Genomic DNA, 19,714 nt, shown 5'->3' with positions numbered 1-19,714 from the left:
GCCTTGGTGAAGGGGATAAGGCTCAGCAAGACAGCACTAATTTGCATGCTAGGGTCCTATGTTTAGGGTCAGCCATGCTTAATATTTTGATGGGAGATCACCAAGAAGGTCCAGGGTTCCCATGCAGAGCCAGGCATTGGCCAACCACTTTGGAATGTCTCTTGCCTTGAACTCCCCATTGGGTCATCCTTAATCTGCTATGACTTGATGGTTGGGGGGAGCTAGATATTAGTCTGTTGCAACAAAATAAAACTTCCTTGTGCTTGGTAGTCACTTAGAACACGGCTGCATTGCTTATGGAAAACTTAAGATGAACTGGAAGTATTCATGGCTTGAAGCAAAATGCAAATTAGTGCTGCTGAAAGTCTTACCTGTGTTTGCTGCTCCAGGGATCATTTCAAACAGGTGAAAATAGTTCATATCTTCAGAATAATTTTTTAAAAATCCAAACGCACATTGGATTGACCTGAGATTTATGTGAATTCATGTTGACATCCTCATGCTATAAGATTAAATCTGGTACTGATAGAATACACCAATGTGGCTCTGGGGCATGCCTATCAGGTCAACTCCCTCTCTTTATTGGATGGCATCGCTGGCTTTCTGGTGGGTGATGTTAAAGGTGGTGTCAAGGACTTTGTTGCGTTTTCAAATGTACCCTTTTGTTGTTTGTCTCCATACCATGCAAAGGCTTTGAGTATTATAGGTGTGAAACATCTACAATTTACAGCTAATTGCTGGGCCAATATGGGGAGAATCTGAAAAACACCCAGTCCTGTTTCTGTCTTTCTGCTAACTACTTCTTGGGCAGCATAACAGTTCAGAGGAATCAGGCTGTAGCTCAGGACTAATTTCAATCATATTTTGGATATATGTCCTGATTTATTTCTTCCTGAGAAGGATGGATGATTGTGAGAAACTTTCTACTGCCTCTGTTCAAATGCCTAAAAGTTTCCTGCCCTCATTCTTTATCCAAGCAATTAAAATGTATATATTTTCCATATTAACTAAAAGTAGCAAGTAACTAGAGGCATAATGTTTCTTAGTTAGCAGTGTTCACATGTACATCCTGCATGCACAGGTGCACATCTGATTGCAAGGAAGTTGGTGTGCCTTCACTTTGCCAATAAAACCTGGGACCACTACCTGGATATATGAGAAGAAGAAGAGTTGGCTATTATATGCCACTTTTCTCTACCCAAAGAAGTCTCAAAACGGCTTACAGTCGCCTTCCCTTTCCTTTCCCCACAACAGACACCCTGAGAGGTAGGTGAGGCTGAGAAAGCCCTGATATTACTGCTCGGTCAGAACAGCTGTATCAGAGCTATGGTGAGCCCAAGGACACACAGCTGGCTGCTTATGGAGGAGGAGGGAATCTAACCCGGCTTGCCAGATTAGAAGTCCACACTCCTAACCACTATACCAAACTGGCTGGTTAAAAACACACATACATGAACTGGATGTAACATGAGAATTACTCAACTCACATATGAAGAAAGCTCAAGAGTACACAGTACATGAACTGTATGGCTGTAACTTGTGAGCAGGGCTAGTACCTTACCTTTTCAAAATCGTATCAACCTTTGTATCTAAAGACCCATCACTCCCCACAGACCATCATTCACAACCCTTTCACACTGCAAGACAAGGTTATGAGCTGTAGTAGACCATGGAAGTAAAAGCCAAATTTTATTAAAATTATTATTAAGCTTTACACTGAAATTATCAAGTGGCTGCATATTTACAAATATAGGTGATGATCCAAGGATGGTCAATTCAAAGGTTACAAATGAACGATATGAACGGAAGACGACAAAAGCAGCGAGCACAATGTGTATCATTATTTCTAAAGAAAGATGTATTCTCAGTGATTTGCCTCAATGCCCACTAAGTTACATTCAGTTGTCTGCCCCCTCAAAAAAAAACAAACAAAAAAAACTACTTTGCTCTTGAAAGAAGTTGAATGAAGAATACAGGAAATATGACTGAACGAGTTCAAGTGGCAAATGGGTTTCATCAAATCAACACATCGAAAAAGGCACGTAATAAACATTTAAATAGTTCAGCAACAGAGAACTATAAAAAGCTAGCATGGAAAGAGGTTGTTCTCCAGAACTGACAGAGAATTGGCCATTTTACCTCAAATATTTTGGAACTTAATGGGAAATGTTCAAGAAGTTGATTCTACATCCAACGAAACTACAGAAAAACCCACAGAAAGGTATCCATGACCTCAGTAGAATTGCCCAAGCCCTATCGGCAAAAGAAGTTAACTGAATTTCCATTGTCCAGCTCTTGGCCTACTTAAAATATTTCCAAAACTAATCTCTTATATATAACCAGCAATCTCTTAGACACCTCTCATGTATTTGCACTTTGTATTATTTCATATTTGTTACAAATTAAAAATACCAAAGCGTTATGCCTCTTATAGGGATATTTACGGCTGCAAAGCCGGGATTGTATAAATATAAGCTGCAAAGTCTTATAAATATAATACTTTAAAAGTCTTGAATATTTTACAATTAGGGACATCCTTAGCTTTATAGTCTCATCGAAGGAACATTCTCAGATAAGTGGGATTGTTTGAAACAAACCTAGTTCCAGGTAAGGAGGCAACAGGTAGAATGCACCTCCCAAAAGAATTGCCTAAAAGAGGTAGGAAGTTCTGAACTATCGCTTATGGACCCATTCACAAATACTAAAAATGACTGGATGACGTTCTTGCCTGAAATACGCTTGTAACTGAGACTATTTCCCCCTCCAACAATCATGGGGCAGTCTTCATTTCTTGCCAGAGAGCAATACTTCCACTGTTTTATTCTAATCACAGCAAGGGAATATTTCCCCTGGATTTCTTGTATCTAGAAAGCATCACGAGGTAACCCCTTGGGGTTCAAAGGAAGCATACATCTCACTCATTTCAGTTTGTTTGCAGTGAAAACTGCGGCTGTTAAGCGCCATACATAAACCTCGCAAAACACGTAACTTGGGAAGACAAAGTTCTACCACAGTTGCAATAAGGTGCTTTATTCCTATCGTTTCATCTTGCATAAATTTGGGGCACATTTCGCAAGATTACCACAGCATAACCGATTGGAACTTCTTCTTTTTTTTTTTTTGCTATATAGCAAAATAAAATAAAGGTGTTTTTATGCCACCTCATTAAGAAGAAGAAAAAACCCAAGGCAGGAAAATTCTTTGAAGAGTCCTCCCCCCTTTCTTTTTTAGCCGTCTGCTTCGATTCTATGGTACAGTTCCCTGGCTTTCAGCACTGTTGCGACAGTATAAGAATTTTACAGGCAGTATCAAGCTGTCTGTGTCTGTTAAAAGTGCATAAGGTCTCTTGTCAAGAATTCAGGGGAAGGGCTTCGCCTGGATCTTTCACTAAAAAGGAACAGACCCATTCAAGCCCATCATCCCTCTGCAACTGGTAACTGCACAACATTCTGAACATGCATGTTCTACAAAGTATCCCTTGTGCTGTTTAACTGGAAATGGAGAACTGCCAGGGTATATTATGACTGGATGCCTGAATAAGCTTTCTAGATCAGGGGTAGACAACCTGTGGCCCTCCAGATGTTCATGGTCTACAATTCCCATGAGCCCCTGCCAGCAAATGCTGGCAGGGGCTCATGGGAACTGTAGTCCATGGACATCTGGAGGACCACAGGTTGACTACCCCTGTTCTAGATAACACACAATCCACTTACATTAACTGGCAATTTTATCAAACCATTCAGGTGATGTTTCCTGTTTGATCAAAATGCTGCTATTTGCAAAAGCATTATCGTGTTATTTAAATGGCATACAGCTGAATTTCACAAAATGAGTATTTAGTACATACACCAAATTTGCCATTCTGAGCATCGTCACCCTGTTGTTCTTCCAGACTGCAGAGGGAAAAAAAATTGTATTTTGTTGAAGACAAAGATGTATTGAGTTCAAAGATGTATTGAGTTCAGTGGGAGAGAGAAGGACATTTCTAACCTTGAATTCCCCCAGGTTCCCAGGGGGAATTCTAGGTCCTTTGGGTTAGCACTTCCTCATGGAATAGGAGGCAGAGCGAAGTTCTTTGATTATCATAATTGCTTCAACAAAAAGTGCTCATATGTTTTCCAGCCTACAAACAACAGCAAATCCCTCCCCCAGTACTCTATATCAGGGGTAGTCAACCTGTGGTCCTCCAGATGTTCATGGACTACAATTCCCATGAGCCCCTTTCAGTTGTTTGCTGGCAGGGGCTCATGGGAATTGTAGTCCACGAACATCTGAAGGACCACAGGTTGACTACCCCTGCTCTATATGACAAAAGCAGAACAGGACAGGTAGGATTCCATTAGGGTTACCAGCTCTGGGTTGGGAAATGTTGGAGATGGAGCCTGGGGAAGGCAGAGACTTCATTGGGCTATAATGCTATAGTGTCCATTCTCCAAAGCAGCCATTTTCTGCAAGGGAACTGATCTTGGTCAGCAGGAGATCAATTGTAATATCAGGAGATTTCCAGGTTCCAACTGGAGGTTGGCAACTCTAGATACTCCAACCCCCTCCACACACACACACACACACACACACACACACACACACACACGTTTATGCCGAAGCATGGTTGTGGAGAGAATGCTCTGTGGGTATACTGGAGACAAAGAACTCAGAGTAAGAAATTTCCTTTTCTCCCATAGCTCCTTGGAGATACATTAGAACCTTCAGGATGCATGAAAGCAATGACATCCCTGAGTGCGCTTCCAGTTGCATAGGGACACTTGTGGTACTTGAGCTCTCTGCAATACCTTTCTAAAGGCAGAATATGAAGGGGTGAGACATCAGTTTTATAATACCTGGTAAACATGGACTAGAACACCAATATCAAAGCTGTACATATTTTCTCAAAGATGATCTCACCCAAATGGTACCCCAGTATTGGAGTCTGTTGTGATTTCAACCAGAGATGATTCCTAAGAACTCATAGGTCAGAATTCGCTTCAGAAAAACAGCAAAGCTACAGTTTTGGGATTTGGGCATAAATCTGGGAATGTGCCAAAGCATCATTTTGTGATCACAAAAAATGGACAAACTAGGATTGAACACAAGCACCGGGAAAGGGGTGGGGGGGAACAAAAGGAAAAAAATATGCTTGCATAATCCTTAGACTTTCAGATGCTTTATAAATGATCAAATAATATTTAAGCAAGAAAAGCTCCTGGCAGAAGTGACAACTATCTTACCATTAAGGTAAGAATGTTGAGTGTTCGTTGTATTCAACGGTAAGAGAGTCCCAATCATAGTAGTGGGAACTCAGTCTAGAGTCCTTCAAGGGAAATTATGTACTAACCAGAGCAAGAGTTAGTGGGCATCTTGATTATTGGGATTACTGACAACAGACCCCCTCTTTCTAGTACAAGAGACTGTTCTGTATGGCCATTTTGCCGCTTCAGCATATGCAGTTCTTTATGAAGGCTTTTCCCAAAGTTTCAGGAATGTGAGAGATGCCTCCCAAGATTAACTCTATTAATAAAAATCTCTAGTACAAGGGTAGCCAATATTTTGAATAGCCTAGTTACTACAGCCACTGCCTCTCAGCTTCTAATATGTCAGGAAGAGTGCATCTGGCTAAGGATGGGGCATGGAGATCCCTCTGGCTGAAAAGTTTCCATTGACTTAGCAAGGATATAATTGCTAAGAATGTAACAGTCTTGTTAACGGATGAGATTTTAACAGCCAGGTTCCACCTACAAAGGTACTCTTCCCACCAAAAAAAGATGTTTTATGAACAATTTGATAGCACCAATAGAGGTATTTCAGGGCCCCTATGCATTTTGTGAAAATGTCCTTATATCTCAGTCTTTTAGTATTTGGTCTTTGCTCAGTTACAAAGCTCTAAGAGAACCACTTCCTTTCTCATAACTGTTTACTCTGGGGTTTGGGACAAGGAACTTCCCTTTAAGACCCTTTCAAACTGAGAACTTACTCTCCTTCGTTCCTTGAATTTCTACCAAATACGGAACTTGTCTTTTTTTTTACTTTAGAGTTTAGTTCTGGTCCTCAACTGATCAAAGACTTGCTTCTTTCTAGGAACAATATTACTGGTGAGGTTGCTTTTAGAAAGTTCTGACATGCTTCCGCCTCCTCCTAGTGCATGGCTCTCTTTGGTGTGAGATGCAATATTTTAAATCAAAGTCACTGTACTCTGAAATGACAGCTGTCATTGGAACCCCTGACACTGTTATCTTCATTCTGGGACCTATGCTAGTCTGCCCATTCCCAGATGACTGTTTCCTTCATGGCAGGCAAGAGGCGGGGGAATTGGCTGGCATATTGCTGATTCAACAGATGCACACATGAGCAGAAGTCTGCATAAGTGGTGTAAAATCAACACATATTTGGCCTTGAGATGATACTTTTTCAGAGGAAATTTATTTTGAGATGAAGTCGTTTTATGCACCCTGAAGGGTCTAGATTGATATGGAGCCAAAGGAGAAGGGATCAATTTCTTACCATGGTAGTTCTGGCCTCCAACACCTCAAAGGGCATTTTCCCACTTGAAGGGCACCAGCACATCTCAAGGCTTCTGACCCATCAGCTGTGTTGATGAGGCAGGCGGGAAAATATGCTGATGTCCTTTGATTTGTCTTCATCATTGTGCAGTTCTGTTCAATACATTTCCCACCTCTGTCACTTTTTATTGCACAATTCATGCGTTGAGGGTTTTGTCGCTCTGGAAGAGCAGGGAGTTCTAACCCTCATCAACACAAATTTTTAGTCCAGTGGCCAAACAAGTTTTATTCAAGGTATCAGTTTTCATGCACACACACAGTTCTTCAGATACAATGTACAAAAGCTCATACCCTGAACAAAACTTCGTTGGTCTTAAAGGTGCTGCTGGACTCACAATTTGTTGTTCTTCTTCAGACCGACACGGCTACCTGCTTGAATCAACCCTCATCAATGTTAAGGCAAGAGTTCCAAAGTAGAAGTGCTGACCCAAAGAGTTAAATATAACCTCTAGGAGCTAACGAAGAATTAAACGTTTACTTAATATCCTCTCATTTAAATCAATGGGACATAAATGTGCTTAACTTTGGCTGGACAACAGCTGAATCATCCCCTCCCTAGAGTTTGAATAAACTATATAGATTTTGGTCCAAAGCTCATTTCTGAGAGACAGTGTGCCGGTATTCCAACCACAGTATTTTTAGAATTGCTTGTTTCCAACACTCAAATCTTTGAAATGTGTGATAATGTTCAGTCATGACTGTTTTCCAGAGAAACACCACATTATATATGATTGCTTTGTTGGTAGTTTATAAATTTTTACACGTATACGCATTTCTTGTACTGAGGATATAATCACAAAAGGTTAAAAAAAAGATCACTTTTTTGTGTGGGATGCTCATGTCAAATGTTTGCATCTCATAGCTTGAAACCCCGCCTGTGGAAAAGTCCTCCGTATCATATTCCTGCATGCTAATTCTACTACGATATAATGATTAATCCTTTACACATGGAAAGTGGAGAACAGAGGGATTCATGCACATCGCATAAATGTTTACATACCAGATTCTGAATTCCGTTTTTGTTTAGTTATTTGGGACTATATTAGACCAGCAAATACCCCAGTTGGGACTCCAATTAGTTTCAGCAGCACGCCTACGTATTCTCTGCCATCGTGCGGAATAACCATCCCACGTTTGGTCCCACAGGTTAATATTTTTCTATCGTTGGTTGTTCTTTAACAAAATTGTCGTCCGCCGCGGAATAGTGACCATTCCATCATCAGGAGAACTTGTTTGCTCCCTGCCGATGCACGACTCTGTCCTGTCCAAGTATCCAATAAGTGGATGAATGTTCAGTGACTCAGAGTTTCTATAAAACCTGAATTAAACTGTTTCTGGAACCAGCTCAGGTAGGCCGTGGAACTAAATGGAAGTCTCCCATAACTAAAATGGGGGAAAAGATAAATGCTCATTACTAAGAATACCTGCATTTGATTTGATTTGGTTCAGCATTAATAGCCAGTGAGGACCAGTGGACAAAGATGACTCCCCCGACAGATATTTAAGCATGCCCTAGCCCCTTATCTGTAAAGCGTTCTAAGAAAAGCCTGCTGTTATATCTCAGACAAAATAATAATGACAATATTAGACAGGTTTGAACACCAATATAAATCCGGGACTCATTCTGCACACCTTGGCTAATGCACTTTCAATGCACTTTAGAAGTAGATTTTCCTATTCTGCACAGTAAGATCCAACTGCAAAAGCCCGTTGAAGGTGCATTATCCAATATGTGCAGAATGGGCCCTGGTCTGCTTCCAGGCTACTAAGATTTGGTACCTTAAGGCCTCAGGCAAATTCATCATTCTCTAGCATATGTTTAAAATAAGTAAAGAGTCATTAAAAATGTAGGGCATGACATTATCTAAGCTACTTTTTACTATATATTAGATATATGAAGCTGCCTTATACTGAATCAGATCCATGGTTCATCAAGGTCAGTATTGTCTACATGGACTGGTGTGGCTCTCCAGGGTCTCAGGCATAGGTCTTTCACACCACCCACCATATGAACCCTTTTCAGTGGGGACGCTGCGGATTGGACCTGGGACCATCTCCATGCAAAGCAGAAGCTCTTCCACTGGGCCACAGTGACATGTTTAGAGGACATAAATTAAGCTGCAATGATGATCAGCCAGATCATTCAGGACTATAAAGTATTCTAGCAAATGAAAAAAGTATTAAATAAACCAACAGTAGTTGAATGGGGAAAAAAAATCTTTTCCATGGAAACAGGATGGAGGCATACAAAGACTCCTGAACAACACAGAGCTTAACTGATTGTGTGATTAACACAAAACAGATGTCTTGAATGGTAACATCCTGCTCTGTCTTTAGCACCAAGGGACTAAGGAAGCAAGGCAAACTTTTAATTTGTTCCTTTTGTGAGTACTGGCAGAATGCCACCAGCCATGAGTGCCACATGGCCCACAATATTCCTGCTACTGCATCCATCTACATAATGGCCAAGCTGGAAAATACAGTGGACCAATAGGGCATTTTTCATACTGGTCTTTGCAAAGTGTGCTAAAGTGATTGAATGGACAAATCCAAACCCATTCCAAGCGTTGGGTCTGCTTACTTATCCCACTTGCACCCAGGGTTCCCAATGATAAAAGTATGATACATCATTGTGAATTCAGAACTAAGCATGATTGTGGACTTGGTTCATTTTCACTGTCATAAACCTCAACCTCTACACCAGGGGTAGTCAAACTGTGGCCCTCCAGCAAATGCTGGCAGGGGCTCCTGGGAATTGTAGTCCACGGCCATCTGGAGGGCCGCAGTTTGACTACCCCTGCTCTACACCCTTCTGGATCTTGAGAAAGGAGGACTATTACTAATGTAATATAATGTAATGAAGGAAGGAATGAAGTTAACAGTTCTGGAAAACTGCCTGTCCTGAACGTCAACCAATTTTGCAGGGTGTTCCTATGCTTGTAGGTCTTCCAGGATCATCTGGTTAGCTACTCTGTGACACTGGATCCTGAAACAGATGGACCACTGAGTCTGATCCAATATGGCTACTCTTATGCATTCAGTTTTACGTCTGTACTGTATATTTACAAGAAACTTGATCCTAACTAACAACACTTCACCAAATAGATAAGAGCAGTGATACAAGGCAAGTATAACGGACACACAAAGTTCAAAATGATCCCTGCCTGTACCTTCCGTGATGCTTTCACTCAAGCATCCAGAAGCCACATACAAGCACACATGGACTCTTACCCTGGCACTTGCTCTGTTGGCTTTTTTCTCCTCATCAGGAAGTGGAGGCATGGGGTACGGGTATTTTCTGCTGGAGGCAATGGAACCAGTAGATGACGATGGGGACTTTGCAGGAGAAAGAGTTCTGAAGTATTGAAACAGATAAAATAAACAGAATGTCTTGGGATAACCAGTCTTTCTGCAAGAATAGCAACTTAAGTTTTGAAGTTTTGTTAAGACATCCATGAAGCTTTCGTAGAGCTGAAAAGGAAGCTTTCAGCTATCTTTTTAAAAATTTTGTGGCACAGTTTGCCAGGACACTCCCTTTCATAAATGCAGCCCCCATTGACAGAAGCTGGGGCTGTGGTGGGGACAATCCCAGGGGACTGTACTCTTTAAAAGTGACTGATAGTGTCACCCTAAGCAGAGTTACACCTTTCCCAACCTCACCAACCTCAGACTGAGAAGGGAGTGACTCTCCTTAGGAAGGGAGTGAAAGTAGCGCAAAACAAATTCGCCTCCAACGTTTCTTTTCATACAGAAAATGAAATAATCTGTGTACACAAAGGACTATGTGGGTTTATGATGAGCTGTGAACCAGACCCAGGGTAACATAATGGCTAAGAGACTCTCTTACGAATCTCAGTACAGCCAGAAACACATCAATTGGTTTTCGGCAGGCTTCTCCCTCAGAGAGGCAAACTGCACAACGTCTGGATCCCCTGATATGCAGATTTAGCCTCCAAAATAGCCACAGAGCAGTTCAGTTTGAATCAGGGATTCAACATAGGGAAAAAGAGGTTAAATATAAAGCAACACCGCCCTCTTAGTATTGTATACTCCTTTTTTTAACGTACTGGTCTACAAGGGGCAAGGCGTTACTTCCCGTTCCTCAGCACTGTTCTTACAGTACCTATCACTCTCCATACATGTAGGTACTTTTGGCTGATCAATTACATGTCAGGTGGTCCAAGCACATGTAGGCTTTGTTTTGATCTTAGTACCCGACCTGCAATATGGGGACAATATTTTACAGGATTATTGTAAGGATTACTGAGATCATGTAAGTGCCCCAAGTATGATAAGTATGTTAAGAGTTGGGCATTATACCTCACTTTTTTCTACCTTGAGCAACTTACAATCATCTTCCCTTTCCCTCTCCACAACAGGCACCATGTGAGGTAAGTGGAGCTGAGGGAGTCTTGGGAGAACTGCAACTGGCTCAAGGTCACCCAGCAGGCTTCATGTGGAGGAGCAGGAAATCAAACCTGGGTCTCCATATTAACCGCTCTTAACCACTACATCACCTGGCTCTTCTTATTTGTCTAAAAATAAGGTGTGCGTGTGAGAGGAACTAACTCCTTCAGTTTATACATATACTTCTGTACTGGTTGAAAGTGTGACAACAAACAAGTGTTGTTGTTTTACTGCATAGCAATATGTCACTTTAAAAATCACTTAGGTTGATGCACGTCCCACTGACACATGTGCAACTACATCAACATAAGTTTATCACAGTTTATCATAACTTAAACAAGAGAGCAGATACATTTTTCACAATTAACAAGGGGTGGGTTAGATTACACAAGGGCATGCAGTTTAGAGGCCAAAACTGTTAATTATGAGAAAACAAAAATAAACTACAAAGTGCCAAAACACCCAAATTATTGGACATGCAGGCGTCATCCAGTGCACATTTGTCCAGCCAAAAAAGAATCTGATGGGGGATAAATGGGACAAAAATGGACTGATTAGTAAAAGCAATCAGCATTTCTGTACAGGGTGAGTAGGGTCAAGCAGCAGGAAGTCAATGTCTGTATCACATGGAAGGCATTTGTTTTTTAGGTCAATAAGGCTTCTGCACTTTATTGACTGGAATTTTACACATAAGGACAAGAACTACTTTGAGGTTCTAGATTATTCCAGACCTAGGAAGACCTGTGTCTAGGACATATGCATGAAAATATTAACGCCGTAAGAACATTGTGCCTCCCCCCCCCCAACAGTTTAGCATCCTGATGAAATACTAGCATCTCTCCAGCACACCTGCTCTTCTCCATATCACAGACCTTCTTTACACACTGCCCTTAGCACACTGATAATGGCGAACACCATAGTTATAACCCCAAATTCCTATGGGTGTGGTAGACTCCTCCTTGTATCCCTGGTTAATTCCTCTTCTCCAGCCATCAAATATTCTTGTTTAATGCAGGGCACTATACTTTCTACCAGACCTTGATAGTCTCTATGACTTCCACTCATATGTTCAAGTAGACTGGTGGCCACCCATTAGGAGGTATTTGTGGGTTAGGTAAGCATTCAAGTGAAAGAAGCAGAAGTTACTCAGAGTAGCAATGCTGTCACTACAACATGTAAATGGAAGGTTAACAACCCATACTTCAACAGCTGCCAGGCACCCATCCACAATCAATATGCGACTGGACCTTTTACTCGTCTCCTAATTCTATGCTCACCCAAAGTATGCATTGAGTACTAAAATCTTACATGCCGAACACAGTTTTGTTTTGTTTAGAATATATTTCTGGGCGTGCCACTACAAAGACAACTTCATATACTTGATTGCTTGAGGGAAATGGAACAGATAAACTTGATGATTTAGTTCATTATAGAGAGTCTTCCAAAGTTATACCTAACTGGAAAGAGAGTCCCTGTACAAATAGTGGCTCTGAAATAACTCAGCAAGGCACAGTTCCTACCAAAAACCAGGCTGAAAAAGTTTCCTTTCAAAAGTAACTTCTTTTTAATGTTCCTTCACTGAATCAGCATAATTAGAAGGGCTAGTTTTTATTCCCCACTTTTCACTACCCAAAGGCATCTTCACTGAAATTTATTTGATTGATTACGGCTTTATTCTACATCTTTTCAAGGTACTAAATCTTGGTCTGTTCTAAATGTATGGTCTGAGGTCATTTTGCACAGTTATCTGGTGTGTGTGAAATGGTACAGAAGTCAGCTTGCTTCTCTACAAAGTCTCATTGGAAGGGCTGCCTAGAAGCGGGGAACTGGGGGTGGCCTAAGTCAACTGGAGGGCCCCTGAAACCAAGATCATGCTCAGCTGCAGAATGCATTAAAAGAAGAACAACACGTTTCTCATGCAGTTTTGAATGCGGCCCCTGGGGCACAAGTCAAGAGCACTCATGCCTTTTAGAAAAGTTTACTGGGAGTCTGAGGGAAAAGGTTTTTTGATCAGATCCCATTAAATCCATCAGTTAAACCAGCATTGGAGCAAGGCAAAACCAGCTAGGACATGGTAGAAGAAGAAGAGTTGGTTCTTATATGCTGCTTTTCTCTACCCGAAGGAGTCTCAAAGTGGCTTACAATCTCCTTCCCTTTCCTCTGCCCACAATAGACATCCTGTGAGGTGGGTGAGGCTGAGAGAGCCCTGATATCACTGCTCAGTCAGAACAGCTTTATCACTGCTGTGGCCAGCCCAAGGTCACCCAGCTGGCTGCATGTGGAGAAGGAGCAGGGAATCAATCCTGGCTCACCAGATTAGAAGCAGATCTTGATAGCATGCAGGCCCCTGACAAGGTCATTATTGTTATGGTTTGCTTTTTCCTTAAGTTACACCCAGCTCATGCACAGCCAAATCTTGCAAAGCGACAGCTCTGCTAGTGTGTTGTGGCAGAAAAAAAGAAAAAAAAACTATTAATTATCATTCCCTACATTTATCTAGCTATTTTCTAGCTGTTTGCATCCTTCATGTCACTTCATAATCCACTGTCCATCTTGATTTCTGTTTCCATCAGAATTATAGAAAAAGATACACAGTTTAAGGATGGAAACACTATTTCCAATCCCCAAAATATTTCAAAATCCCAACATTCTAAGGAGGTGGTGGGCTCCCCCTCACTGGCAGTCTTCAAGCAAAGGTTGGATACACACTTTTCTTGGATGCTTTAGGATGCTTTGGGCTGATCCTGGGGGTTGGACTAGATGGGCCTGAATGGCCCCTTCCAACTCCATGATTCTTAATAGATGGAAATTTAGTCAAGTTTTGTTTGTATGTTTTTGCCCCACGGGGCTTCAGATAGGCCACATTTCATTCTAGAGGTACGTTCTTCCACAAACAGGATACTTTATACTGCACTATATTAGATCTCTTTTCCCTCTCTTACGCTCCATCACAAATGCATTTTGATCATCATGAAAATACGCCTTTATAAGTTAACCTAATGGAAACTGACAACAAAGTAAAAAGATGATAAGAGCCAATGCAACGTATAAATAATGAAGTGGGGGTTTTCTCAATTGCTCAGTTTTGTGATTTTAGCTGACATGGCGGGGAAGGCCACTACCTGGGTCTACCTGGTCCAAAGGATGGGCAAAAGAAGTCTAATTAGGAAGTGATGATCAATGAGATTCTCTTTTATGCATTTTCAGCAGGCTCTGTATAATTACTACCGCCAAACCTTGCTGGTTCCTCTGGTTCAGACTGACCTGCTATCTACAAGTTTTCAAACATAGGTTGGCCAAGCAATTACATTAGGAAAGAAGAAGAGTTGGTTCTTATATGCCGCTTTTCTCTACCCAAAGAAGTTTCAAAGTGGCTTACAGTCGCCTTCCGTTTCCTCTCCCGACAACAGACACCCTGTGAAGTAGGTGAGGCTGAGAGAGCCCGGATATTCCTGCTTGGTCAGAACAGCTTTATCAGTGCTGTGGTGAACCCAAGGTCACCCAGTTGGCTGCATCTGGGGGAGTGCGGAATCAAACCTGGCTTGCCAGATTAGAAGTCCGCACTCCTAACCACTACAACCAGTTGCATAATGCACTTTAGCATTTATTTTAAAAATGGGTGATGTTTATTTATTTATTCTACCCCTTCCCCTTTAATATGAATAGTTCTGGAGACTGAGAAAGGCTTAAGAATATATTGTGTCATTTTGGTTGGCTTTAACAAGCGTTATCACCAAAACTGTTCATTTTAGATTTTGCCCTGTGCTTACTTATTTTGGTGGTGATTGTTTGTTTTTGAGTGCTATTTGGTATAAGAGAGGACCAGGCTTCTACAGATGCTGTTTCAATTCATGCCAATGGCTTCCCTCTCCCCTCTCTGTTTTGGTCATTCTCATTTTGATCTGATTGTTGTGATCAACATTTGAATTCAATACAAGTGAATGTAGTTTGCTCTGTGTGCCTATGTGTTGCTGTCACAAGGAGAAATCCATTCTTCCCAACAAATTGCCACACTGACCTCCAGTGGCTGAGCTAGGTACTTCCTTCTTTCAATCCCAAATGACGTCATTGCCGTTTTATTTCCCTGGTAAAATTTCACCACTAGCTGAGACTGAACATTTTATAGCTTTCTTGGAAGAGGAATGCGTCACAAAACTGCGAGCTCGGGAACATTAAATTCTAGTGATTCAGGTTAAGCATTGCCTGATTAGTGCTAGACATGGATCATGCCCATTAAACACTACACGGCATCAAATAAAGACATGGCTACTGAAAGCTAGAAATGGTGATGGGAAACACATGCACTATGCACATCCTTTTCCACAGCTTCATCAAGAAAAGAATGGTAATTGCACGATGAAGCCCAAAAAAGACACCAGAAGGCAGCAAATGCACAAGGGCCCTTGGCGCCTACAGAAATCACTTGTATTGGAAGATACAAGACAGGAAGTCCCATCATATCTGGAATGTGCTGGGAAAGCTCTTACAGATGACAGAAAATTAATTTACAACAAATACCTAAAGTAGGGTCCTTCAGTGTTTTTATTCACATCTTCTACCCACTTAGCTACATTATATTCTCTTTTGAACCATGGGTTTAAATACCTGCAAAAAGCAAGGCGGGGAATAGAGAAAGCAGAACAGTGAAACATCTGAGAACACAAAGCACAAGCTCCGCAAGGGTGTTTTCCACTCCCCAAACCCCGGGGGGTCACGTTAAATCAGTGTGAATGTTGCACAAAATGTTGGCAATGCATACAACAGCATGAGAAAATCTGAGCTATGGGGCTCAAAGTTAATTAGGCTTTGATTTTCAGCTTAGTCTTAAGAGAAAACCTTCATGTAATTCAGGGACTGCTAGCCCAAAGAACTACTGATCTTATATATCTCCAAAGCAGGGCTCATTTAGGATACAAACACGCTTTCAACATTATGAGAAGCAGTGGCAGAGCAGAAAGAAAGGGAATTCACATGCCTCCACTAAGATATCCCCTGTGCAAGCACCGAGTCATGTCTGACCCTTGGGGTGACGCCCTCCAGCGTTTTCATGGCAGATTCAATACGGGGTGGTTTGCCAGTGCCTTCCCCAGTCATTACCGTTTACCCCCCAGCAAGCTGGGTACTCATTTTACCGACCTCGGAAGGATGGAAGGCTGAGTCAACCTTGAGCCGGCTGCTGGGATTGAACTCCCAGCCTCATGGGCAAAGCTTTCAGACGGCTGCCTTACCACTCTGCGCCACAAGAGGCTCTTATGCCTCCACTAGGGCAGTGCAAATTAATAGTCAAAGCAGGAAGAGAAATAGCAAGTCTCCTCTGTGTACAAATCTGAAATGCTGGACAGAATCTTTAGAATGGCTTTGGGCGAATAATATCTCAGCCCAATTCCACACCAGCAGTGGGCCGCCACTGGATCATTGTGGCAGAGCAGCATGCTCTGATTCCTGTATCCTGCTTTAGGATGCTTTGGGCTGATCCTGCGTTGAGCAGGGGGTTGGACTTGATGGCCTGCATGGCCCCTTCCAACTCTACGATTCTATGATTCTATCTCCACGGAGGTGTTTAACGACACAATCCGACCTTTGTGCAAATAAAAAATAATGCCCTAGTTGGCCCTGCAAAGCACTGAGGAACCAAGTTGGGCATTTTCTGTCCCCTCTGGGACAGGGGGAGGGGGAGGAGGTCCACACAGGCCTGCACCTAGATAGGTCCTGTGGACCCCTGCAGCAGACCAAGGAACATGGAAATATCCATGTTCCCTTGCTACGGGGCAATGGAGGGCCTAAAGCATGTCAGGCCTGGGACGGATCGGGGATCAGTATCGCTGCTATATGAGCACCAGCCCGGCCTTTTCCACCCATGCAGAATCGGTCACAGTGCTACATATGTAACACAGAATGAGTGAAATACAGGAATGTTTCGTGCCTTGCGCTATAGCTACACAGCAAAACAAATATGCCATTCTGGATACATGCAAAGTGACCCCCAGGAGAATTAGCAGGTTGATAGCAGGTTTGAAACCAGAGAGGAGGAAAGGTCTTTATGCCCTTCTGGCCTCTCCTATGATTTTAAGTAAATGAATTCCAGACCAGGGATAGGAGATCAGCACAGACACTTAAGACTGGCACACCTCTTTAGCACAGCCACACAGAAGCTGTGTTCTGTTTTGTTTATTTCATTTTGCTTATACCATGCCTTTTCCCTAACAGGGACCCTCAGAGGGGCTTAGATCATTCTCCTTTCCTCCATTAAACACACGGCAGTTGTCCCCACATGGCAACTGATCTAGCTGCAGAGGCTCACCACACCTTAGATTCCTTCCATGACACTACCGACAAGCAAAAGAAACACATCTGTAGGGCCAAAGGGGAGGGGAAGAGTCCCTGCCAGACCAGCGAGATGAACTCTTGTACATATGAACAACTCACCCCATCGTGGCAAACACTGGATGGGGAAAAGTAGAGTCATCTCAGTGTGTTCATGAAAAGCTTCATCTTGTGAGAGTGAAAAATTCTGGTTCTTAATAAAATGTTTCGGGGAGACCTAACTGCAGCTGCTTTTCTGGTTGGTACTGGAACTTTTCTTCCGTTCTCAGATAACAGGAGACCCTCGCTTAAGGTGGTTTAAGACAAGCCGTGCTACAAAAATAATGGCAACGTTTATATAAATATCAAGATAATTTTTTATGGGAACACAAATGTCGGTCATAAATGACTTTTAAATGTATCTATGGAACCTTACTTTCTAACTGGGTTCTATCCTGCTGCAAAGTGCACCATGCAATCTGATCTATCCACCAAGACACTCTGGAGAGCCTGGGGCTTATTTTATTTAACTAGTCATTTGTAATTCTTTGGGGCTGTAGAGAAAAATCAAGGCACTGCCCATTACTCTTATCAGAGCTTTGGAGATGGACTAGTTTAGCGACTCTTCCTTTCTTTCACCACCTCCTGTCTCTAAACATCGAGTACATTCTATGCCAGGAGTAGTCAAACTGCGGCCCTCCAGATGTCCATGGACTACAGCGAACGCTGGCAGTGGCTCCTGGGAATTGTAGTCCATAGACATCTGCAGGGCCGCAGTTTGACTACCCCTATTCTATGCCCTTCTTCCCTTTTTGCTGTTCTACAGTTATTGCAGATTTCAGTGTTTGGGATGAAATGCATATGCACTTTTTTTTTTTGCTCATGCTGAATGGAGTTTGTATCCTCCGTATTAACAGAATCAAACCCAGTTGATGTAAAAACTCTAATGATCCAACCATGTTTGCAATAATTTGGTCTAAATTTCAATAAAATGTATTCCCTCCGTCTCCCAAGCTCTGTCCCAAAGGAGCAGTTTGAATTCTCTGGAAGTCAAAGATTGTGTCTAAATTAGACACTTAAGACCAAGAAACAACTAGGAGTGCTTTATGTTTTCCATGTCAGTTCCTAATTGAAAAGTAAAAGTTAAAAGCGTAGCTGCAAGACAAAATTGCCGGCAAAAGCAATGGGAGCTGATGGCGGAACTCTATGCGCTAATTTGTATCTTTCAAATCTTAATTGGCTCATGCAAGGGGGAAAACGCCTAATCCTTTAACCTACACTTTTTATTGGAAACGCTCATTTGGTAACCATGAAGCACTCCTGATCTGGATTTCATAAATGAGAAAAGAGAAAGTTAACATGGAAACAAAGCATGCAACTGTCGGCCCAAGAAAGTTTTCAGGCTTCTTAATACCAGTTATAAACAATTTTACTTCTCTTTCTTACAATTAACCTGCTGTCATATCTTAGTGTCATGCCAGGTTGGAGGATTAAATCAGGTGTCCACTGTGAATCAGACATCATTGGTATATTGTAACCCCTTACATCAAATTGGTAAAACTTTCCTTAAGGCTATACTTGAAAGAAAACTAATTGCTTGGCTTGGCACGCAACATGCAACAACGCAGGATTTCCAGGCTGGAGAGTGAAAAATTACACATCAGGCCAGCAAGAAAAAGGGCTTAGCTCACACTGCCATCCACAGAACAACTTCCAAGCGATCAAGGCTTCAGGAGTGCTCCCTGTTCCCTCTGATGCTTGCTGGTGTTTTCCTGGCTAAATCAGCACATGACATAAGTTGGGAGAGTGCTTCTCCCTCAGTCCTACATTACCCAGCAGAAGCCACAGTGGGAAAGGAGGGAGGGATGTGCACCTGCACACCTGCATGGATTTACCATTAACTTTTTTATTGCACTCCAAGGAACCAGTGCCAGCTTCAAAGCCAAAAGTGCTTCCAGTTCCAACAGAGATACAAGGAGCACTGACTCCAATGAAGGCCTCCAGTTATCTGACCTTCTAAACAGGCTGGTCTTCATCCAAGATTCCCAACACTTTCTCCCCAAAGGAAAACATTAAGGCAAGAAGCCCTTTCTTGGCAGTCTTTAGGGATGAACTGATGGCACCTAACACAGGCCACAACTTGCCCAGGCCAGCCAGATAGTCCTCATGATCATCTTTCTGGGCTATGTTTGTGCCATGCTCCCCAAGGCCATCCCACTAAATAAAAGACAAGTGTTATCTCACCAAAGATATTCTTGGGGGGGAAATGGGCAAGTTAGATCACAGATGGTCATTTTCCCACAGTGGCAAATATAGTGCTCTCCCCACCTCTACCATGAGCTAATCTGGATATAAAAATACCAGTGTGTACTGGAGAGGAGTGGGAGCACTCCTGAAGCCTTAGAAAGTGGTAGAAATCTTGAGAATTTTCTTCTTTGTGGCTGGCTGAA

At 42.2% G+C, this 19,714-nt stretch overlaps 1 protein-coding gene across 9 annotated transcripts in view; it reads right to left on the bottom strand.

Annotated features, from left to right (window-relative positions):
• Positions 1-1,672: 1,672 nt before the first annotated feature.
• The window catches only part of ADAM22 (ADAM metallopeptidase domain 22), a 115,555-nt gene continuing 97,513 nt past the window's right edge, over positions 1,673-19,714 (bottom strand). For 8 of the 9 annotated variants that reach the window (XM_077304178.1, XM_077304176.1, XM_077304179.1 and 5 more), the window contains 2 exons: positions 9,786-9,909; positions 1,673-7,937 (listed from right to left, as the gene is read on the bottom strand). In XM_077304178.1, coding sequence (XP_077160293.1) covers positions 7,917-7,937; positions 9,786-9,909 — 145 coding nt within the window. In that variant the 3' untranslated portion in view covers positions 1,673-7,916. Of the gene's footprint in view, positions 7,938-9,785; positions 9,910-15,479; positions 15,567-19,714 lie in introns of all 9 variants that reach the window. The other variant, XM_077304183.1, reaches the window with a different exon arrangement.

Source organism: Paroedura picta, chromosome 11, assembly GCF_049243985.1.
Source record: "Paroedura picta isolate Pp20150507F chromosome 11, Ppicta_v3.0, whole genome shotgun sequence".
Taxonomy (NCBI): domain Eukaryota; kingdom Metazoa; phylum Chordata; class Lepidosauria; order Squamata; family Gekkonidae; genus Paroedura; species Paroedura picta.
Note: the sequence above shows the minus strand (reverse complement) of the source record. Positions and strands in the feature narration are given on the sequence as shown.